This window comes from Dipodomys ordii, unplaced genomic scaffold (genome assembly GCF_000151885.1).
Source record: "Dipodomys ordii isolate 6190 unplaced genomic scaffold, Dord_2.0 Scaffold102, whole genome shotgun sequence".
Lineage (NCBI taxonomy): Eukaryota > Metazoa > Chordata > Mammalia > Rodentia > Heteromyidae > Dipodomys > Dipodomys ordii.
This window is the reverse complement of record NW_012267318.1, coordinates 2,389,335-2,413,493: the sequence shown is the minus strand read 5'-3', so window position 1 is coordinate 2,413,493 and position 24,159 is coordinate 2,389,335. Positions and strand designations below refer to the sequence as shown.

Genomic DNA, 24,159 nt, shown 5'->3' with positions numbered 1-24,159 from the left:
TCCCCTCATGTGAGCTAGGGTGGCAGGGTAGCATGACTGCCTGGTTTCCTAGCCCCAGGGAAGGTGGTAGCCTTGAGGATGAAAGTAGTAAAATTTGAGTAATGACAGAAGCAGCTGTGCGTGGAGAGAAGAGAGATTATTTTACCTCCCTGTGGCATATACGTGGATCTGTGCTTCTCCTATGTGAAAATATCTTGAGCTTCTCCCCTGTTCTTATCCTTTCTAAAAACTCCACCTCCTATTAGGAAAATAATGGAAATAACAGTGACAATGTATAACAGTGAAGCATGCATTCCAGTACTTTCCATCCACACTAGAGGGTAGTGGTTTGTCCTTCAGGAGTGACACAGTCATTTCACGATTGGTGTCAGTGTTCTTATGCCCAAAGTCCAAGGTGGGACTGGAGGACCTCTGCAGTCTAGAGTTTTTCTATCTGTGAGTCTGGTTTTAAATCAATCTAGGCAACCCCAAAGTTCAGCCCCATTCCTCATTTCATACAATGCTTATTTTTCTTAACAGATTTATTTTTTTAGATGAAGGACTCACCATTGCTTATCTGTAATTATCTGACTTATCTTGGGTTGTCTGTGACAGTTTAACAGTGGCATTCTTCCATGAGTTGTTCATTCAACTTTAAAATTTGGAGACTCACAATTTGATGCCTATAATCCTAGCTAACTGGAAAGCTGAGAATGAAGGATGGCAGTTCCAGGCCAGCCTGTGTGGAAAAGTCCAGACAACATTGACTCAATGGAAAGATACTAGACGTGGCTGTCTCATCATCCCATCTACAAGTGAAAGCTTGAAATGGTCAGATCGTGGTCCAAGTGCACATTCAGACAGGAGGCAAGACCTCACTTCAAAATAACCAGGAAATAAAAACATCAATGCATGTGTACATACACACACACACACACACACACACACACACACACACACACACACACACACACACACACACACAGGGCTGGCAGTTTAGCCAAATGGTATTGCACCTTCCTAATAAATAAATATAAGATCCTGAGTTCAAACCCCAGTACTGCTAAAGGGTACAAGTAGTTCATGCCTATTGGCTTAGCTATTCAGGAGGCTGAGATGTGCGAATTGTGGTTCAGTACCAGCCCCAGGGAATAAAAGTCCAAGAGACTCATAGCTCCAATTAACCAGCAAAAAGCAAGAACTAGAAGTGTAGCTCAGGTGATAGAGCACCAGTTATGAGTTCAAGCTGTACTATCAACAGCAAACCAGTTTTTCTTCCTCATTAGCTCCATCATTTCCCATTAATTAAACTTTTTCTGACTACAAATTAATGCATATATGTTATTGAGAATATGGAGAATACAGATATTATGCTATATATTTTTAATGTATCAATAAAAATTAGTGACCTTATCTCTCAGAGGTAATACATGTATACATAATAATATATACCTCTCAGAGGTAATATATTATCATTATAATATAATTTTATGGGCTTTTTCTATACATTCATATGCATGCTAATTTTAGAAAGGCAGGATGTATTATATACTTTTTATGCTTTTTAACCACTTAATATTATAGTAAGAATTTTTTCCTTATAAGTAAGTATTTCATGAAATTATAATGGCCTTTTAAACATAAAGTTATATGTAAAAATTATTCCACTACTGTTTTATGTATGTATATACTTACAGTTTTAAATTTGTAAATATTTAGGTATCTTAAAGAATATCTTTTTAAAAAATCCAATTAAATTAATTCATCTATAAATTTATATTATCCCACTGTAGAAACTTGCTAGGGAATATATAATATTAGCACATGCTTTTAAGTTACTATGCTGAAAAAGTTCATAAAATTACTTTTTACTAGCAGTGTGTGATATTTTGTTTATTCACTTTAGGCTAGTTGAATAAATTTTATCTAAAACAAAAACTTTGCTCATGTAGAAGGTAAAAATATCTTAATTGTTTTCCTAATGTATGTTTATTTGGTTACTAATATGACTTTTTTTACCTCCTTTTTAGTGGAAAATAAAATTTCAGATAGAATTACACTTTAGTATTTCACATTTAAACTGGTTTTATGAATAAAGATGTGTCCCTTTCTGTCATTATTACATATTACATACTGCATAGTATATGAATAGTTTGTAATCATGGGTTGCTAATATTTGTTTATATTATTCAAAAAAGCAGATATTTTCATAAACACAGTCTCCTAGAAAAATAAATCCAGTAGTGGAGTGCTGGCAGCTCATTCCTGTAATCCTTGCTATTCAGGAGGTTGAGATCTGGGGATCACAGTTCAAAGCCAGCCCCAGCAGGAAAGTCCATGAAACTTTTATCTCTAATTAACCACCAAAAAACCAGTAGTAGAGCTGTGGCTCAAAGTGGTAGAGTACTAATCTTGAGCAGAAAAGCTCAAGGACAGAGCCTGGGCCCTGAGTTCAAGTCCTACAACTGACAAAACAAATAAACTAGGTGATTATCCTCTGTGGTTTCTGAATGCCTATTTACAATTGTATGATTTGACAGTATTATCAAACCCACCTAATTTTATTAATTTGACCAAGATTTCCTCTGATAGCAACTGTTCAACAGTCATATGATGAAGATATCCTCTGGACATCCACATGTGGACACTGGTCATGAGTAAGTTAGTCATAGCCCCATGTATGTGGAGCACACATTTCAGTGCAGGTAGAGGTGACCTAAAGATACTAATAAACAAAAGAATATACGATGTGAAGTATTATAAGAAGTTGAACAAGAAACTGTTAAGCTAGAAAATAGTAAAAAAGAGAACTAACTTTCTTCCCTCCTTCTCTAAGAAACGTTTAAGCTAATCCCTAAAAGTAATTGTTCCACTAAGCTGGAAATTTAATCCCAAAGTGATATGCTAATGGAATTTGGAGGGGGGATTTGGAAACATTAGGTTGGATAAGGCCATGAGAATAAGCCCACATGATGGTACTAGTAACTTTATAAGCAGAGGGAAACCTGGGATAGACCCAAGGGATACAATACTTGATTCCTTTGCCTTGTAATCCTGTCGGCCATGTAATCATGAAACAAGAAGAGCCTCATCAGGTGCTACAGCCATGGTCTTGGACTTCCTAGCCTCCAGAACCATGAGTCAAATATATTTCTTTTCTTTATAAGCTACCTAATCTCAAGTATTTTGTTCCAGCAACAGCAAGAGGTCTCAGACAGATTGGAATGGGTAGTGATCTTGTGATGTAAGAGTAAGTTTTGTTGGCTGTGTATTCAGATGGATAGGACATTTTATTTTGAATTCAATGGGGCATCCATGAAAGATTTCAAAAACACAATGTTTGGCTGCTGTGTAGAAAATGGATAGAAGATGGAGGTGGAATAACCAGGTAAGAAACTACAGGAATGTGGGTGAGAGACAGTGGTGAGCTTGGTTAAGGAGCTAATAATGGAAGGGGTGAGCTAATCCTCTAAGTCTGCCTATAGCTGTGGAGTCATAATCTTAAGACCATCCATTATTCTACTGGTGTTAAACCCTTCTCTCCTTTACCCAAATTTATTAAAGAATGCACTCATTCCTCTAAGCAGGAAACCCTGTGACCAGATAGTCTGCTCTAAGTTGCCAGAGAGTAGTACGGTGTATGTGACCAGCGTCTCAGAACTTCTGATTTATAAAGGGGTTGTCCTTGTCCCTTTTATATGCCAAACTCCTCCCCAGAAACCTTCCCACTGCCACTTATCGTGAACAAATAGTAAGATAGGGTTCTCCACATTCTCCAAGCCAAAGAAGAGCCTAGTCAGCATAAGTGTTCCAAAACTGGGAGTCCTGCTCTGCCTTTCAAACACACACTGCAAACAGGAATGGACAATTCCAGTTACACATATTAACCAAAATATTCATCATGGATGCAGTGACCAAAAGTGGAATGACTCCCAAGTCTCTAGACAAGGTAATGCCACTGATTATAGGAAGGTATAATGAGGAAGCTGGTATCAATTTTGGACATGTAAAGTACATAGCCATTTGTTCTGTTTTGTTTTGGTGCCAGTCCTGGCACTGGCCCTGAGCCTCTTTTACACATGGATAGCACTCTACCACTTGGTCCACAACTCTACTTCTGACTTTTGTGGTAATTTATTGGAGATAAGAATCTCACAGACTTTCTTACAAGGGCTGGCTTTGAACCATGATCTTCATATCTCAGGGTCTCGAGTAACTATTATAGGATGAGTCACCAGTGCTCTTCTATAGCTATTTGAAAAAAATACAGGTTGAACATTCTTTATCAGAAAATCTAAAATGCTCCAAAATTCAAAACACCTAGAACACTGACATGACAGAAAATGTTCAGATAGAGAATTTCAAATTTTGGATATTTGGATTAGGAATGCCAGAAATATTCCCAAATCTAAGAAAGACAAGAAGTGAAGTCAAATATGAATTACTCAAATAGATAAGATTTGCCCAGATTCTCTTTGGGCAAATTATTGACCAAGGTCATATGATCGGATTCTAGTTCCTTTCAACTATTTGTGCTTGGAGTTGAATCACGCTAGACTGTTCCCAGCACAGACCTTAACCGGTATAACAGGATTTTCAGCACATTCTTTGGTTGATTTTTATCAGAAATGAAAAAAAGTCACAGCTGCTTTGAAACCAATATAATCTTGTAGCTGCTCTGATCAGTTTGGGGATTTTTCCTTTCAAAAAACACTCTCTAGCCCAGCATGAGTTTTTCTTAACTTAGAATGTCTATTTGTGAGCCTGGAGCTCCTATAATCCTTGTTACTCAAGAAGCTGAGATCTGAGGATTCCAGTTCAAAGCCAGACCAAGAAGTAGAGTCAAGACTCATCTCCAATTAACCACCAAGAGGTCTGAAGTGGAGATATGGCTGAAGTGGTAGAGGGTCAGCCTTGAGTGATCAGCTAAGAAATAATACCTCATTTCTGAGTTCAAGCCCCAGTACTAACACACACACACACACACACACACACACACACACACACACACACACACACACAAAATGTCTCTTTGTGTGTCTCCTCTACATTTTATTGGAATACTATGAAAACTTTTGATGAACAACATGACTTAAGACTAGTTTTCACTCTGCATGAGCAAGCCATTTATATATTTAGTCCACTTTTTTTATTAGTGTATCATGTTAAAAGGTTCCTGTTTGGACCCAATGTGACAAAAAAAGCAGAAATACAAATGTAGACACTGAAATCAAATATCAGTTCTTGATTACAACTCATAATATGCTTACCTTAAAATTGCTAGGTCGTTGAACTGAAAATATTGAATTTCAAAATCCTCCCAGAGGCCCCTAGGATCACACCTGCTGATTCATGTTTCTGCCAGGGTCATAACATTGCTTCCTGCACACCTAGCCCTAAGTTCCAATTTCTTCTGTCTTGGAAAGAAGAGAGCATGAATCAGTAAAAAATGACAATAGTATGGAGTAAATGGGATGTCTGATGGTTTCCATAGACTTGGTTTTAGAATCATTTCTAATCTCTTCATAGATTTTATTTCATTAACCTATTTTATTAATTAACTTATTTATTTGTGCCGGTATAAGGACTTGAACTCAAGGCCTCATTGTCTTTCTTCTTCATGGCTGATACTCTACCACTGGAACCACACAAATTCATATGTGGCATTTTGTTGATTTATTGGAGAAGGAGTCTTGAGAATTTTGGTGCCCTTCCTGGCTTTGAACTTTAGTCTTCTTTTTTAAATATGTTTTTTATTGTAAAAATACTGTACAGAGCGGTTACAGTTACAGGAGTAAGGTAATGAGTGCATTTCCTATCAAGCATTGTTACCTCCTCCTTTGTTTTCCGCTACCATCCCCAACTCCTCCCTCCCTGACCTCAAGTTGTAAAGTTCGTTTTCAACATAGTGTCTTGTACATCTCACTGTTACAATGGGTCAACCTGTGTCCTTATTTCAGCATTTTGTTATTTCCCTTTCCCTCCCCAAATTAGAAAATGTATATACAAGATGCAGGACACCGACATCAAATACAGTAGAAACAAGAGTTATACAGTGGAGGAAGAACATACAAAAGAAACAAAAAAACACATAGTACATTATAAATACATTAAAAACAATAGCAAGAAAGAAAAAAAACACTTGGGGTGAACTTTAGTCATCTGATTTCCATCTAATGAGTAGCTAGGATGATGTGAACCACAGCACCTGGGTCCCTTCATATATTTCTATTTCATCCTACCAAATAAAAGGAAACATTTTTTGATGATTGATATTTGTTTCACCACATTGTCCAGGGCAGTGACAAATTCCAAGTAGTCCATTAAGGCTATTAACAGCATTTAAAGCAACAGAATGTATTAAGAATGACTGACTTTCTTCTTCGTATAGAAAAAAGTAGGGACGTAGAAATGTAGAAGTATATTGAGTCCTAATCATTTCTGCTTTGTAAGAAAGAACGCATCTTTTGTGTATGTGTATATGCCCCAGTACTGGAGCTTGAACTCAGGGCCTGCGCCCTGCCTCTCAGCTTTTTTTGCTCAAGACTCATGCTGTACCACTTGAGCCAAAATTCCACTTCCAGCTTTTGAGTGATTAGTTGGAAATAGGAGTCTCACAGGCTTTCCTGCTAGGGATTGGCTTCCAATCTTGATCTTCATATCTTAACCTTCTGAGTAGTTAGGATTACAGGTGTGAGCCACCACCAGCCTGAAAGAACAGCTTTTACATGCCATTTCTATTGACTTTCCATGAGAAAATGTTTCTTGAAACATGGAAGACATTAGAGCTATTGTTCATGACTTCCTTGTTCCTCTGAGTATCTGTTAGGATTACACTTTTCCATAGTCCTGTGTCCTGGTCTGGCCCATGGAATATAAGAAGTGGACTTTTAGAGCTGGCATTCTGTTCATCATATTCCCATCTCCCTACCCTTGTGCCATTGGTTTCATTGATGTGTGTCTATGACTGACTGAAAATGACAGAGAGTGAAGCTTCCAAGTGATCCAAGATGGGCATGTACCTGGAGAGATAAACTATTCCAAGATAATAAGATTTGGAAGTGAGGACCTTGCACATGCAAAGTAATCATTCTATCACTGAGCTATAACCCCAGCCCCAAACATGGTTTTAACCTTCTTCATTTTATAGGAGCTAAGTTCCCAAGTGATCATTTTACTCTAGAGAGTTAACAGTTAATAAGAGTCAATAAGTCCTCCCAAATACTTTGAAAAGGAACTCAGCAAGTACAAAAATCGATGTTATTACTAATAATTATGGTTACCCAGTGCTTTTCAATTGTCAAAAACACTGTGGCATAGGTTCTATCTGTATTCTCCCTTGTTTTCATATAGGGTAGTCATATCTCCATCTCTTCTGTCCAGATCAATTCTTTTATAGATGTATGTATGTATTTATTTATTTAATGCCAGTACTGAAGCTTGAACTCAGGGCCTTGTTCATTTGCATAGTTTTTGCTGTCTCTGAGCTCCCTCCTAACCTCCCCTCTCCCCTCAAGGCCAGCAGTCTACCACTCAGAGCATAACTTCTGATTTCCTCATGGTTAATTGGATATGAGTCTCACTGACTTTCCTGCCCTGGCTGGCTTTGAACCACCATCCTCAAATCTCAGCCTCCTGAGTAGCTAGGATTACAGGCATGAGCCACTGGTGCCTGGCATATTTGTTTAGTTTTTGCTCAAGGCTGGAGCTTTATCACTCATGCCATAACTCCACTTCTGGTCTTTCCTTGGTGTTCCACTCCATCATCTTGTCTGAACACTGATAAGACTTGAAATTGTGCACAAAATTCTGTCCACAAAAATGACCAGCTAGAATGTAGAACTTTTTATTAACTATGTTTGTGGTTTCGTTCTGCACTTGACTCCATGATAAGAATTGCCCTCCCTTTCTGAGCAGAATCAGTTTAAAGTGAGGCCTTGCTTCATCCAACAATGTTTTAGTTCCCGTCTTTCTTCAATAATAACCTCAACTGCTGGGCACTGGTGGCTCAGAGCTGTAGTACTCCCCACTCAGGAGGCTGAAATCTCAAGATCCCAGTTCAAAGCCAGGCTAGGTGGGAAAGTCTGTGAGGCTCTTATTCCAATTAACCAGCAAAAAAGCCAGAAGTGGAAGAGGGCTCGAGTGGTCTAGTGCTAGTTTTGAGCCAAAAAAAAGCTGAAGAACTAGGCCCTGAGTACAGTACAGGTGTGCTTTAGCCGTGTGCATTGAAAGGCATATGGACTCAGCACGTTATGACACCTTGTTGAGGATTTAATTACAGCACTGTTAAGACTGGTCCCTAGCTGACAGAGAAATGGAGACCAGGGACCATATCTCATCTGGACCATATCTCATGAGCACTCCTTCACTAGTACAGTTATCTCGGTCAGTTGGGTTTTTGGCCCAGCGGGATGCTAGTGACAACTGCAAACCCCAAGACCCTTGAGTGCTGTTAGTCCTGCAATCCGTTGGGGACGGAGGAGTGGGAGGAGAGGAGGAGAAGGGCGGGACAAGAAAATCTCGTTATGTCGCTCAGGCTGGCCTAGAACTCGCAGTGTTTCTGCCTCACCACGCCAGGTTTGGGCTGCCACGAAAGACACAAACTTCGCAACTGTGGAACTGAAGGAGACAGCACGCAGCTCGTCTGCTCCATTCACCGCGGCGGGGTGAGTGGAAGACACAGACCCCGCCCTCGGAGCAAGCGCACGAGAGTGACATGGATGTGGACCAATCGGTGCAGAAGCTTCCGTCACACGGCCCAATCGGAAGAGAACTCGGTAGTATTGTGCCAGCGCAGGCCCCGCCCCCTCCTGGGCGGGTGGCGATGTTTTGGGGACTCGGGCGGCTGAGTCACCGCGCAGCCCAGTCTGGCTGCTGACACAACACCGGCAGACTGCGCCGAGAAGAGACCCGGGGCCTCCGGAGCGGGCCGAGACCAAGTTCCCAGGGTGCGGAGGAGCCGAGGGCGGCGCCGTGAACGTCGCAGGTGTCACTCGGGACGCAGGGAGTGCGGTGGTCCTGGTTTGGTTCCAATTCCCGGCAGGTCGCAGTCATCCGGACTTACCCCGCCCTCCCCCGCGCCCGCCGCGCAGCTCCCCCCCCACCCCGACCCCCGGCACCCCAACCCCAACCCCACACCCCAACCCGCGCGCCAGCTGCTGCTACCCTGCCCGGGTCCGGAGAGCCCTCCCATCCCCACCCGACCCCACGGGGCGCCGCGCGCGCGCGAGGGTCCCCAAAATGGTCTGACCTGCAGCTTCGCCTGACAGGAAGACCGTAGCCAGGGGTGAGTTCTTTCAACTAACAGTGATCTTCTTCCCACTGGGGAGCTGCTTTACTTTTTTTTTTTTTTTTCGGTCCTGGGCCTTGAACTCAGGGCCTGGGCACTGTCCCTGAGCCTCTTTTGCTCCAGGCTAGCACTCCACCACTTGAGCCACACTGCCACTTCTAGCTGTTTCTGTGTATGTGGTTCTGAGGAATCCAATCCAGGGCTACATGCATGCTAGGCAAGCACTCTGCCTCTGAGCCACATTCCCAGCCCCTTGCTCTGTCCTTTAACACGCACCAACATAACAACAGTTCTATCTGTCTCGTTCCAAAGAAACGTCATTGTTTACCTTATGGAAAACAAACGGTAGTATCTAATATCATTATTCTCAGCACAGTTGTACAATGAGACTGAGGCCAACTAAACCTGTGAACTCAGTAAAGTTATTGCTAAAAATCATTTTAAAGGCAGGCTGTAAGTCGTAAAAAGAGCAAATGTGACAGTCCTGGAGTGTGGAGTCAGAGAAAACAATTATTCTACAAATGCTTGCTTCGTGTTGATGCCATAAAATTATCCTAATTCCTGCATCTTTGAAAGTCTAGGCTCTGGGAGAAGAATGAAGTGATTACTTCTTCCTCTCCTTTCTCTCTCTCTGATAGAATTCAGCCACCTACTGTAGCAACATGAAGATCTCATTTGTGGAACCTGCCATTCTCCTGAATGCATTTTCTATGATGCTGACCCTTCCCTTGACGTCACAATATGTGTACAGGAGAATCTGGGAAGAAACTGGGAACTACAGCTTTACATCCAGTAACAATATTTCTGAGTGTGAGAAAAACAAAAGCAGCCCAATATTTGCCTTCCGGGAGGTAAGAAAATATCCCTAAAATATAGTCTGTAGAATAGGATCTGTAGAATGTAACTGGACCCTGTACCTGCCATACATCGGCCTCTTAAGGATAACCATCAGATTCCCAAATCAAGTGGCCTATGTTGTCATTTCATTTGAAGTTTCCTGGTACCTTTATTCTGTTTCTTTCTAGAATCCCCTTCTGTGCGTCACTAATTCTTTCTCTTAGAAAAATCTCAGCACAGCCAGACCTAGTGTAATCTTAGCTACTCAGGAGGCTTAGATCTGAGGATCTCATTTTTAAGCCAGCCCAGGCAGAAAAGTCTGTGAACATATTATCTCCAGTTAACTAGCAGAAAGCCAAAAATGTAGCTCAAGTAGTAAGAGTGCCAGCCTTGAATGATAAACCAAGTGAGAGCACAAGGCCCTGAGTTCAAGCCCCTGGTAGAAAGAAGAAGAAATTCTCAGCATACTCATTTCCTCTAGGGCGGTCTTTCTTCTTGGTCCTAAATTTTAAAAATGTTTGAATATTGGACTAAGTCTTTCTGGAATGATCTATGTGGTAGACCCATTGGAGGAAACATTAAATCTACCTCTCTCCCATCCTTCTATGGCATCTATGTTTCCCCATTTTCAGAAACTCCAGAAAGTGGCCTGTCATCAAACACTGGGCCAGTGTCTAGTGTCTGTCAGTGGGCTGGAGTGGGATAGCATTTGTTATTCTTCATTTAGTGGTTACATCAAACCTATTTTAGCGCTCACGTGTTGAGCTTTGTGTGTGGATAGGTGGAGTGAGAAGTGCTCACTTTCTGCCTCAGGAAGTGGAAAATGTTTAGCTCGACATTATGAAGAGCCCCTCAAGGCCCCTCCCCAATTTTGTATTTATTATGACAGGTGGCACTCACCATTCTTCTGGTGGTTGAAGCAGTCTTTGCATTCTACACCTATTTGAATGCAAAGATACCATCCAGATTTAAGAACACTTTCCCCTACAAGCCTTCAAAACACAAACCGTGGAATTCTTTTTCTTGGGGCTGCTTTGTGATGGCCAGAGAGTGGTACACTGCCTTCCTAGTCACAGTGAGAAGAGTTCAAGAGACTTGAGTCACCTCCTCTGCTTCGAAGAGGCTTTGTGAAGGGTGATGAGTCTAAGAGGAAGAAAGAGCAGAGGGCCCTGGATGAAAGACCCAGACCTTCCTAGGTGTCAGGTAGAAGCTTGCTGGGGAGAGACTCTGGTCTTACTCTTTTTGTGTGTGTGTGTGAAAATACCATACAGAGGGGTTACAATTACATGGGCAAGGTAATGAGTACATTTCTTATCAAGCATTATTGCCTCCTCCTTTGTTTCTCCTTCCCATCCCTTCCCATCTTCCCCCTGGCCTTACTTATTCTATGAAAATTATTATTTCTTGCATCTGATTAATTCTGGGCAGCCAGGCAGACAGCAAAGTTCAGGCCTTGAGCATGGGCCAAAAGAAAGGCTAAAAGACTGATCAAGCAATTTATCTCCCTTCAAAAATATCTGTGCTTGCCTAAGGATCATGGTTTGAGGTCAGCCCTAGCAGGAAAGTCTGTGGTTCTTTTATCTCCAATTAACTACTGGAAAACCAGAAGTGGTGCTGTGGCTCAGAGTAGGAGAGCACTATCCCTGAATTAAAAAAAAAAAAAAAAAAAAACTCAGGGACAGCACCCAGGCCCTAAGTTCAAGCCCCACAACTGAAAATAAAACCAAAAAACCCCAAATTCTATTTGTCTGTAACCCAGAACTGGTAAGGAGTTGAAGGCCAGCCTGGGTACAGGACACAGTTGGAGGCTAGAAGCTATCTATCTCAAGAAAAACACAAAACCAATTCAAAGGAGTCTCATAAGGTATGGGGGGTATGGCTCAGTTAGACAACTTGTCTAGCATGTTCAAGGCCCTTTGATGCTTAGCACCGCACAAAGGTGTGGAGACAGGGATGTTCATTGGACATCACTCTCAGGAGTGAGAAGCTTCTATTTAGTTCTGTGCCCCCTTTCACCTAGCTCTAGGAACCATCCTTGTTCCAGTGCTAGGGACCTGGGAGGAAAGGACGTGTTTGGCCGCGGCACCTATGGGACTGAGGAATGGGTGCCAGTGATGAATTCCCCCACACCCAAGCTGCTGATAACCCCTGACTTCCCAGAGCACTGATCTCATTTTAAAGATGTTGGCCAAACTCAAGTTGATTTTTTTCTTATTGTTTCTAATTAGATTAATAATGAAGAGAATAGACTTATTTTTTATTTCTTCCCTTGTAGCTGATGCTCTTTAGGCCTCTCAAACTAGAGAATTAGAACTACTCCTCAACCCATGGCTGGACCAGGGCAGGGAATAGTGGTACTTGAGCCATCCACAAAGAAACAAGAACCACCATCACCTGCTGTACTTCCTTCTGTCCTCATTCTGCTCCTCAGAGAGATCAGGCTCCTCTGAACCCAACAGCCAATGGCTCCTGTTTTCTGAGTTTCTGTCTCTAAATATCCAGCTCTGCTGGGTGGATTTTGGTCACTTCCTCTCCTTAGGGGCTTTTGTGGCCTGTTCACAGAACCCTGGTTTACACAGAAGGATGAACTGAGCTTTCTTAATAGTTGCCATTTTGAAAGTCCACTTTTTTTTTTATTGAGGGTCACCTTTCAACCCATTTTACATTAATGCATATTTAAATATATATACACAGTCATAAATAACTTAATGTTGATGTAAATGGATTTTTCAAATCTCCAAGTTCCCTGAGCAGCTCCATTGTTCTCTTGGGCAAAGAATGTGCCAGTGGCGAGGGTGCTCTTGACTAAGGAGCAAAGAAGTCGGGATTTCTAGGCAGACTTGCTTTGAACAACTCACTGCCCCTTTACTTCCCTCCTTACATGATTCATTTTGGAGAAATGAATTGGTGCTTAGAGTCTGTTCTTTTCAGACAACTTGTAAGATGGGGACTCTTGGCTTAGGGACAACTCAACTGATCATGATGTTCTTGCTTGGAAATTTATTTATAAACTCTGTAATAACTTATTAACAGTGTGTGTGTGTGTGTGTGTGTGTGTGTGTGTGTGTGTGTGTGTGTGTGTGTGAATTTGGAGCCTAAGTGTTGTCCCTTACCTTTTCCACTCGACTAGTACCCTATAGTTGAGCCACATATTCATTTCCAGCCTTTAGCTACTTCATTGGAGATAAGAGTCTTATGGTCTTTCCTACCTGGGCTGGCTTTGAACTGCAATCCTTAGGTCTCAGTCTTCTAAATAGCTAGGATTACAGGTCAGAGCCACTGGCACCCAACTCAGCAAATTCTTCCTTAGAAAAAAATGGCATAGGGTATTTCCTACTAAATTGGAATTCACTTATACATATCACAAAACTGTGGCTTCTTTAAAGTTGAAATTGTTATATAGCATATAACTAATTCTCCAGTTTAAACCATATACAACTTGTTTTTTGTGTCTCAGTTGTGACTTATGATGGAACTTTTGCATTTGTCCTTGTAAAAATCAGGAGGCCAGGGGCTGGGAAGGTGGCTCAGTGGTAGAGCACTTGCCTTGCATGCCTGAGGCCCTGGGTTCGATTCCTCAGCAACACATAAGAAAAAAAAGCCGGGAGTGGCGCTGTGGCTCAAGTGGTAGAGCCCTAGCCTTGAGCTGAAGAGCTGAGGGACAGTGCCCAGGCCCAGAGTTCAGGCCCCACAACCGGACCCAAAAAAAAAAATAAAATAAATAAAAAAAATAAAAATCAGGAGGCTGAGGTCTGAGGATAATGGTTTGAATCCAACTTGGGCAGGAAAGTCTGTCACTCTTTATCTCCAATGAACCAGCAAAAAGCCAGAAGAGGAGCTATGACTCAAGTGATAGAGCTCCAACCTTGAGTGAAAAAGCTAAGAGACAGCACCAAGGCTCTGAGTTCAAGCCTCATTACCAGTATGCACGGGCATACACACACACACACACACACACACACACACACATCTGTACTTGAAAATACACACACACACACACACACACATCTGTACTTGAAAATACAGATTCCAGATGAAGATGTAGTCTGTGTATGAGACGGGGTTAGATAGTAACAGAAAAGGGAGGACCAGATGCAAGTTGAGTAGAAATGGGAAGAAGAAGAATTGGAACATCTGGTTGAGAAGTAGATTATATCTACTTGTTCAATGTGTTCTTGACACATTTCGACAGGAGATACAAGGTGTGCTCAGGAACTCTCTTCTATTCAAAATGAGTTAGGTAAAACTGAGTGCTGACTGTGAATGAGGGCCTGTGCCAGGCACTGTATATTTCCTTTAGAGTTAACCTTTCCAGCAGCCTGTGAAGCGGGACTGCCTTGTCACCATTTTCAAATGGAGAAGGTATCAAGATCAATAATTTGGAGAGGTCCTATACAACTAGCAAGTGACAGAGGCCTAGCTATTTTTCTGAGCCCATCCTGGGCCCAGCTCTGTTCTCAGACCTGATGTACCAAGGTGAAGACAAAAAGCTTTCCTTCCCTATGAAGGGTAGGTTATAATGGAGAAGAAAAACATTTCATTTTGTTTGTTTATGGTGCTTGTACTAGGGTTTGAACTTGGGGCCTTGAATCTTCTCTTGGCTTTATTGCTTACAGATAGTGTTCTACCACTTAAGCCATGCCTCCACTTTCAAGTTCTCTCATTGGAGAGAAATAGAATTGTCTACCCAGGCTGTCTTCAAACTGATATTCTCAGATCTCAGTCTCCTGAGTACCTAGGATTATAGCTGTGTCCCACTGAAGTCCAGCTCAGCATTTATTTTTGTAGTTACATCCGTTTTTAGGCTGTTTGTCAGATGGTATATCAATATATATTTTATTTTTTTAAATAAACTAGTGTCTCTCATTATGCAAATAGCATATACTCTGGACTGGGCATGGTGGCTCACACCTATAATCTAGCTAAGATAAGCCTGGGCAAAAGTTAGCATGAGCCCTATCTGGAAAACAAAAAATTAAAAGCAAAAGGATTGTGAATGTGGATCAAGAGCAACTGCATAGCAACAGCTCCAAGTTTAATCCCCCATACTAAAAAAAGTAATGCAATTATCTCTCTTTCTGTCCCTTTGATATTCTGGTACCAGGGCTTGAAATCAAGGCCTGGGCACTCACTGTCACTTAGCTTTTTCACTCAAGGCTAGCATTCTACCATTTGAACTAGAGCACTGCTTTTGTTTTTTTTGTTTTTGTTTTTTTAGTGGCTAATTGGAGATAAGAGTTTCATAGGCTTTCCTGTCTGGGATGACTTTGAGCCTCAATCTGCAGATCTCAACTTCCAGAGTAGCTAGAATTATAGGTGTGAGCCACTGGTGCCCAACATTTTTCTTTATATGAATTCAAGTCCACAGTGTACAAGGTATTAGCTGACTGTGAATGATTTTGACACCACACTTTGTGGACAGTATGAAGTTTAAGGCAGATCAGAAGCCCCCTATACCACATACTCTGCATCCATGATGGATGATAATACCAAAGTATACACCATGTGCTCAAAACTTAGTACTCTACCACTTGAGCCACAGCTCCACTTCTGGCTTTTTTAGTAGCTTATTGGAGATAAGAGTCTCACAAACTTTCCTGTCTGGGTTAGAATGGTGATCCTCAAATTCTACCCCCCTCCGTAGCTAAAATCACGGATGTGAGCCATGAATGCCTAGCTAAGACTGTGGTATTTTTATGCACATTGTATAACTCTATGTAAACCATTGTCTTCTTTTCTATCTTGCAGGAAGTTCAGAAAAAAATGTCTCTTTTTAATCTGCAGATGGACATAAGTGGGTTAATACCTGGTCTGATATCAACATTCATGCTCTTGTCGAGCAGTGACAGCCACGGAAGAAAACTGCCAATGGTTTTATCTTCTGTTGGTGCCCTGGCCACCAGCATTTGGCTCTGTTTGCTTTCTCATTTCACCTTCCCATACCAGCTTCTGATTGCATCTTCCTTCATTGGTGCTCTCTGTGGCAACTATACCACATTTTGGGGAGCTTGCTTTGCCTATATAGTGGATCAGTGTAAAGAACACAAACAAAAAACCGTCCGAATTGCTATCATTGACTTTCTGCTTGGAGTTGTTTCTGGACTGTCAGGACTGGCGTCAGGCTATTTTATTAGAGAATTAGGTTTTACGTGGTCATTTTTTATTTCTGCTATCGTTCTTACTGTGAACTTGACCTACATTTTATTTTTCCTCAGTGATCCAATACAAAAATCTTTATCTCCAAACATTACTATGTCCTATAGTGAAAGACTTAAAGACCTTTTTTACCGAACTTACCTACTTTTTAAAAATCGTCCTGGTAAGCAACGATCTTTGCTCTGCTTGTTAATCTTCATCACAGTCATTTACTTTTTCGTCATAATTGGCATCTCCCCGATTTTTTTGCTTTATGAACTGGCTTCCCCACTCTGCTGGGATGAAGTTCTTATAGGCTACGGGTCCGCGCTAGGTAGTGTCTCTTTTTTGAGTAGTTTTCTAGGAATATGGACCTTTTCTTATTGCATGGAAGACATTCACATGGCCTTCATTGGAATCCTTACTACCATGGTAGGAATGGCTTTGACTGCCTTTGCCAGGTCCACGCTGCTCATGTTTTTAGGTGAGTTATAAATACAGCCTCAGAGTTGTGTTGGTGTGAGATGAATTCATTGTATGGAGCGAGAAAATGTAACCTAAAGCTCTCTATTTAAACCGTACTTGTTCAGTGAAAGGTGAATGGAAAGCTTGTTTGTACAAACCAATGAGCTGAAAGCCACCTTTACTCTGGGGGAAGGGGGATGGGGAGGGTATAATATACTGAATAACCAAGAACTTCCCAATTTGCATATTTGCCCAAACCTGTTTTGAGGGACACTCCTTCCTTGATTCACTTCCTCAATATTGCTTCTGCTAAAGCAAACAGTTCTTAAATTGCTGTTCACGAGATCTCTTTCTCTAAAACCACTTAAGGACAATTATATAAAATAGACTCGAAAGATTGAAAAGAAAAACTCAGGCTGGGTAGAGTGGTTGAGCCTGTAATCCTAGCTATGTTGGAGGAGGTATTGGAGGACTGCAGTTTAAGGTTACCCTCAGCAAGAAAGAGTGTAAAACACCATCTTACTTGTTTCTGGGTGCAGGGGCGTTGCCTGCCATGCTCAGCCACATGGTTGCCACAAGCAGGACTTTTGCGGCTCTGGCGGGTTGAAAAAATATATACCCTACCTTGAAAATGCACTGTCCTTGTATGATCTGATCCTCCCTGATTTGATTATTAATCCTGTCATTTCCCTCACAGTCAGAGTGCCGTTCCTGTTCACTATTATGCCCCTCTCTGTGCTGCGGTCAATGTTGTCAAAAGTGGTTCGTTCTACTGAACAAGGTGAGTTTAATTTATCTGAGGAATATAATGAATGTACTAGCTCAGATCCAAGTACAATCAATGTGTGATACATGCCTGCAAGCCCAAAACTCTGGAGGCTGAGGCAGGAGGATTGCAAATTTGAGGCTACATAATGAATTCCAGGCTATGGTGACCTCCTTCAAAACAAAGAAGTTTAGCTGGCTCACGCCTATAATCCTAGCTACTCAGGAGGCTGAGATCTGAGGATAGAGGTTCAAAGCCAGCCTGGACAAGAACGTCCATGAAACTTTTATCTCTTGTCTCCTAATAACTGGAAGTGGTGCTGTGGCTCAAGTGGTAAAGTGCTAGCCTTGAGCTGAAGAGCTGAGGGACAGCGCCCAGGCCCAGAGTTGAAGACCCATGACCAACAACAACAACAAAAGGAATTTTTTAGTATATGAACTATATCTCAATAAAACCATTAGGAAACAGACTTCTACCTGCTTTGATTATGAGAGCTGAAATGAACTTGTCAAGATAGACAGCTTATTTTTGTATAGTTTTGCTTTAGTTTATAAAGACTTCTTCGTTCCTCTTTGGTCCAAGAAAACACAAATATTTACATGAATCATGTTGTCCAAAAACCGTACTGCAGTTTATTATGGAAAAACAAACTTAGACAAGAAAGGGATGAGCAAGAGGGCTTGAGAAACTGCTATAAGCAGAGAGCATATCGGAGCATAGGCTGAGGAAGTCAAACTAGAAATAATCACACAATTTTATAGCTAATGATGATCTGTGACTTGAGCTGTGGCTCAAGTGGAAGAGCACCAGCCTTGAGTGAAAAAACCAAGTGAGAGCACAAACATTGAGTTTGGGCCCCAGTACTGGCACAAAAATGAATGAATGAATGGCCAGCCTGTATTTGGTAGATCTTGGATTTCAGACCTGGTTGACCGAGAACCATTTCTCTCTGGTGTGAAATTGGTGTGTGCAATCACTGCATGCTTCTTGGACCATGATGACCAGCCTCCTTTTGTTCTGTGTAGAAGCCAGTATGAGACCCCAGAACCCCCCCTCTTCTTCTCCACTGGTAAGGTGCTCCTTGACAGAGGCTGGGTGAGCAGGCAAGAATGAGGTAGCACTATCTTGAGGCACAATCCTTTTCCAGAGCACATTGTACTAACTGGATGAGTCACACTGGAGACCAAGGGTGGCTGGACTTTCAGGTCATTCTGGAGGGATATGGAATGCATAATAAATCACCTGTTTACCTCAGCGGGCACTCCTGCCACAGCTGAGAGGAAGAGGAAAAGGATTTCTTTACCTTCCAAAAGGTCCTCAGTCTGGGTACTGGTGGCTCACAACCTGAGTAAGGCTGAGGTGTGAGGATCTTAAGATAGACTTTCCTGCCCAAAGTCAGGAAAGTCAATAAACCTCTTATCTCTGATCAAACTTCAAAAACCCAGAAGTGGAGCTGTGGCTCAAGTGGTAGAGCACCAGCTTTGAGCCAAAAAGCTAAAGGAGTTTAAGCCTCAGTACTGGTACGTGTGCACACATGCGTACACACACACCCATACACACACTCACACACACACCCCCAAGACTCTTAGCAGGCTATCCCAACATAGCATGTCTCTAAGGTTTCAGGAATGGCACCAATAGGAGTAAGTGTAGCTTGGCCTGTGGAAGAGAAACAGTTGGGGACTTTTTCTAGGACGAGCTCTGTGTTCATCTCTTCATCTGCCAAATGGTTACTGACAGACTTCTCGAGGATCTTGAGGAAACAGCCTTCATTCAAGTGTGACCTGTTTTCTCTTATTTTGCAATTATCCTTCTTTCTCTCTCCACACCTCTGCCTCAAACAGGTGCACTGTTTGCTTGTATTGCTGTCTTAGAAACACTTAGTGGAGTTGCTGCTGTTTCTGCTTACAATGGGGTTTATTCAGCCACTGTGGCTTGGTTCCCGGGCTTCATTTTTCTGCTGTCTGCTGGTCTGTTACTCATTCCGGCCATCAGTCTATGGTATGTAATTATTTCTAATCGTTTTGTCAAAGCTAGATTAAATGAATTTCCTAATCGCACCCATTAAATGACATTCATGATTGATCCAATTATTTTTCCTAAAACCCTGTATTAGCTGGGTGCTGGTAGCTCAGGCCTGTAATCTTAGGTACACAACTGGCTGAGGTCTAGGGGATCACACTTTGAAGCCAACCTGGGCAGAAATATCTTTTGAGACTCTAGTTCCAATTAAAAATCCCAAAGTATGGCTGGAGGTGTGACTCAAGTGGTAGAGCACCAGCCATGAGCAAGCAAGCTGGGTGATGGCTAAAGGTCTTGAGTTCAAACCCTGGTATAAACAAAATCAAACCACCACAAAAATAAACTATCTTAGCTGAATCCCGGTGGCACAGGGATCCCTGTAAACCTATCTTAGGAGGACGGCAGAAGCTATCTAGGTGGAAAAGTCTAGTAGCTCCATTTCCAAAGTAACTAGCAAAAGCAGGGCTGGATCTGTGGCTCAAGTGGTAGAGTGCCAGCCAGCAAGCAAGCCAAGCAAACACGAGGCCCTGAGTTCAAACCTCAATACTGGCAAAAAAAATGCATGCATATAGTGGGTAATTTTATCTTTCATGTATCATTATATATTATTTATTCCAGTATAACCAGATTAAAGGTAGTTTTTTTCTCATAATGGTGTTAATAATAGGCAATGTGGATGGACTTTTGAGTTTCTTAACCCTATATTCTTAGTATTTTAAAAAATCAAAATTCTTACTGCTTTAATTTTTTCAAAATGTCCTTGCCTCAGTGATATTTTTAGTTGTAACTGTTTTGTGAGGATGCCACAAAGTAGACAGAGTGATAAACAGGATGTCTTAGGAGTTCAGGAGACAAATATATATGTGTGTGTGTGTGTGTGTGTGTGTGTTTTCAGAATGTGTGAGTCAGCTGGCTTCAAAATGCCAGGATGCCTACCATGCATAATTTGCATATATTATTGAGCCATGTAACCATGGGAACAGTGATGACTTAATCTCTGCTTTACAATCTGTTTACAGTGTTATCAGGTGCTTCGGCTGGGAGGAGGGAAGCTATATACTTCTTATACAGGAAGAACCCAGTGACCATACATCAGATGGATGACGGTACACATTTTTGCACATATCATGACCTCTGAAGAGTGTAAACTAACTTTAAATTCAATGCTTCAATAATTATCAGCATTACATATCCTTTCTCGTAAACTGAACTGGCAGAGAACACCCAACTTGGCTCCTTCAGGTACTATATACTTCGAGCACTTTGTCCTCCTAGTACAGTGTATTTGCGACACTTCTGCACTCCAAAGAAACTGAAACTGAAACTGAAGTGCAGAAGGGACCAATAAGAAACTGTGGTGAAGTTAAAAGCAATAATTTCACTGACATACATGTTTCTCCCACACTGAGACCAAGGAGAAGTCTTTATCTCAGTTTCACATCTGCAAAATGGAATTCTGACATCGCTCAGGGATTTAGAAGACATAATGAAAAATTAGAGTGAATAAGTCACTGATCCAGAATACGTTTCAGATATTTATAATTCTGTTCATACTTGAGTAATGGTCTGTTTTATAGAGTTCATCATGGCACTGTTAATGTTTAAAACATTGAAAGAATACAAAATCCTTACAAGAGAAGCACTTTAAAGAATATGTATTTTTCAGCTGGCAAGTATGATCAGATTTTTTATATGTAACACAAAGGGCAGTGGGTAATTAAGATGATAAAAAAAATTGTCCTAAAGAAATTTTTAAACTGAGCAAACAGCTCATCAGGGTGAGATATAACTAATATCATAGAGCCAGAATTTATTTTCTACCTCTGTAGAAGGATATCCACATTCTATAAATCCTGGATAGGAATTCAACCACTCACATTTCTTTACCCCTTCCACACCTTTCCCATGTGTGGGGAAGGACATTTCTAAAACACAGGTCTTGTACTCTACAACTAAGAATTTTCAATAGCCAGGTGCTGGTAGTTCATGCCTGTAATCCTAGCTATTCAGGAGGCTGAGATCTGTGGATCACAGTTCAAAGTTAGCCAGGGCAGAAAAGTTCATGAGACTCTTATGTCCAGTAAACTACTCAGAAAAAGCTGGAAGTGGAGCTGGGGCTCAAGTGGCAAAAGAAGCTCAGGGACAGTGTCTAAGCCCAGAGTTCAAACCCCAGAACCAGCCCCCCCCTAAAAAAAATTCAGCAGCTGTCACCCAAAGGACAATGATCAAGCTATGGCAATCTCCATCCCTGGGATTCACCCTAACCCCAGGAAACACCATGATGTATTGTACCTCCATTATCTTTTTTATATACTCTCAGTTGTCCTTTCCCCACCTTACAATTAAAGCATTGCTTTTTGCCTATGTCACCAGAGTCCTTGACATTTGCCACTAACTCTCAAACCCTGCAGGGATTTCACAGTTCTGCACTCTGGCCTGGTATTTTCAGTTGTCCTGTAATTGTTTCCCCTACCTGACAATTATTTCCTTTGGACAAGGGCAATCTCCGATTACTCATTCTATGCTCAATAAATGGATCTACACTAAGTGACTACAAACCTCTAGTTGTAAAAACCGTTTAAAGGAATACATTTAATGCCATATAAAAGTAACCATTGCTATCATGCATTAAGCCAGCTCTGCAAACAAACTGAAAATTATGTTATCCCATGTATTTTTAAGTTAATTTATTTTATACATCCTTCAATACCTTCTACGTAAAGTGGCAGGGTCCAGAGTGAGTTGCAAGTTGTTATTTCCCATGGCATTCCCTTCCTAGTAGCACACCGAAATGAGCAACCATTCTCTAGAAGTGCAAAGTCAGGACTGTGGCACAGTAGATTTGATTATACAAGCATACCACCAACATGCTGACAGGTGAAGAGTCCAGAGAGGGCCAAAGAAGAGCTTAAAAGCCCTGAGTCTAAACAGAGTCCTGACCACTTACACAGCTCTAGTACTCACCACAGTTGTATCCTGGGCCTAATTGGTGCGATCGTTGAATCAGCAAATCCAGAATCCAGCACTAGACTCTGACTTGGGACCCATACCAGTTTAGGGAAGAACAGCCTCTAATCTACTCTCTGAATGAAATGGGGGGCCACACCCAATGTCTGGATCATGGTGGATAAATGTTTGACTTCTGCACTATATCCCCACTTCAGTGGCAAGAAATGTCACCAGCACCTGGCTATCACTCAATCATGCCTGATTGTGAATACTGCAACTGAAAAGGCACAGGAGATTAAAACTTTCAACAAAAACTTGATCTTAGAGGCATAAATCTCAATTTAGAAACAAAATATAAATAAATGAGAAAATAAGTAATATGTTGCCTCTAAAAGTCAATTAATTTCACAATAAAGAACTTGAATGATAGTACACTTGCATGAAATCTCAAAATGGGAACTTAAAAGAATGATCAGTGAAGAAACTTAATTCAAAGAAAGTACAGGGGCTAGGAAGGTGGTTCAGGGGTAGAGTGCTTGCCTTGCATGCATGAGGCCCTGGGTTCTATTCCTCAGCACCACATAAGCAAAAAGAAAAAAGCCGGAAATGGCACTGTGGCTCAAGTGGTAGAGCGCTAGCCTTGAGCTGAAGAGCTGAGGGACAGCGCCCAGGTCCAGAGTTCAGGCCCCACAACCAGAAACACCCCCCCCAAAAAAAGAAAGTATAAATAAGCTGGGCACCAGTGGCTCACACCTGTGACCCTAGCTACTCAGGAGGCTGAGATCTGAGGATTGTTCAAAGCCAATCTGGAAAGGAAAGTCTAGAAGACTGTCCAGTTAAGCACCAAAAAAAGCCAGAAGTGAATCTATGGCTCAACTAGTAGACTGCTAGCCTTGAAGAAAAAAGTTCAAGGGCAGCATCCAGGCCCTGAGTTTAAGCTCCAGGACTAGCAGAAACAAAACAAAACAAAAACAAAAAAGAAAACACAAATGAACAGTTAACTGAAAAAGAATACAAAAAATATAAGGGAGAACAACACAGGACTTGAAAGAGGAATTCAATAAAGATGGAGAACTTGAAGAAAACCAATTTGAAATCCTGGAAATAAAAAGCTCAATAACTCAGCGGGGAAAAAACGTTAAAAGTCTAACAGAGTGGAACAAGGTAAAAAAACAGATACAAAGGCTTGAAGACGAAGTTGAGGAACTAAGACACTGCTACGGAGGAAAATACTAAGTACAAATGGAACATGTAAAACCTCTTGTGCACAGAAGACCAACCTATGAATCAGGCATCAAAGAAGAGAATCAAGCTAAAGGCATGGGTAACATGCCCAAGTAAATAAGAGCTGAGAATGTACCTGATCTTGAGTCCGGAGACTTTCTGGACTCAAACAGGTAAGATCAAAGAACCTCCCTAAGACATATTATAGAAGACATTAAATATACAGAAGAAAGAAAGAACATTGAAAGTTGAGAGAGAAGCAAGAAGTTCTATATTAAGGCAACCCATCAGAATAAAAAAATTCTCAAAAAGGAAAGCATAGGATGATATTCCAAGCCCCGAAAGAAACTGTCAATCTAGAAAAATGTACCAGCAAAGGTATCCTTCATAACGGAAGGAGAAATTTTGTTAAAAAAAAAACTTTTTTGCCATAAACAAAATATAAAAGAATTAGTGACCATTAAACCAGCACTGAAGAAAACATGTCTTCCAT

The 24,159-nt window shown here is 41.4% G+C and overlaps 1 protein-coding gene and 1 pseudogene across 5 annotated transcripts; both read left to right on the top strand.

Moving 5' to 3' along the window:
- The window catches only part of LOC105993889, a 30,611-nt pseudogene extending 21,783 nt beyond the window's left edge, over window positions 1–8,828 (top strand).
- Window positions 8,816–21,534, top strand: Slc46a3 (solute carrier family 46, member 3). 5 transcript variants are annotated; one of them, XM_013027274.1, is made up of 6 exons: window positions 8,816–8,927; window positions 9,907–10,119; window positions 15,854–16,724; window positions 17,403–17,486; window positions 19,316–19,472; window positions 20,513–21,534. In XM_013027274.1, the coding sequence occupies exons 2-6, from the start codon at window positions 9,931–9,933 to the stop codon at window positions 20,595–20,597; spliced, it is 1,386 nt and encodes a 461-aa protein (XP_012882728.1). In that variant the 5' UTR covers window positions 8,816–8,927; window positions 9,907–9,930; the 3' UTR covers window positions 20,598–21,534. The 5 variants fall into 5 exon arrangements, with proteins under 5 accessions (XP_012882728.1, XP_012882730.1, XP_012882727.1 ...); XM_013027276.1 differs by having other exon boundaries at window positions 8,816–8,965; window positions 15,890–16,724; XM_013027273.1 differs by having other exon boundaries at window positions 8,816–8,965.
- Window positions 21,535–24,159: the final 2,625 nt, after the last annotated feature.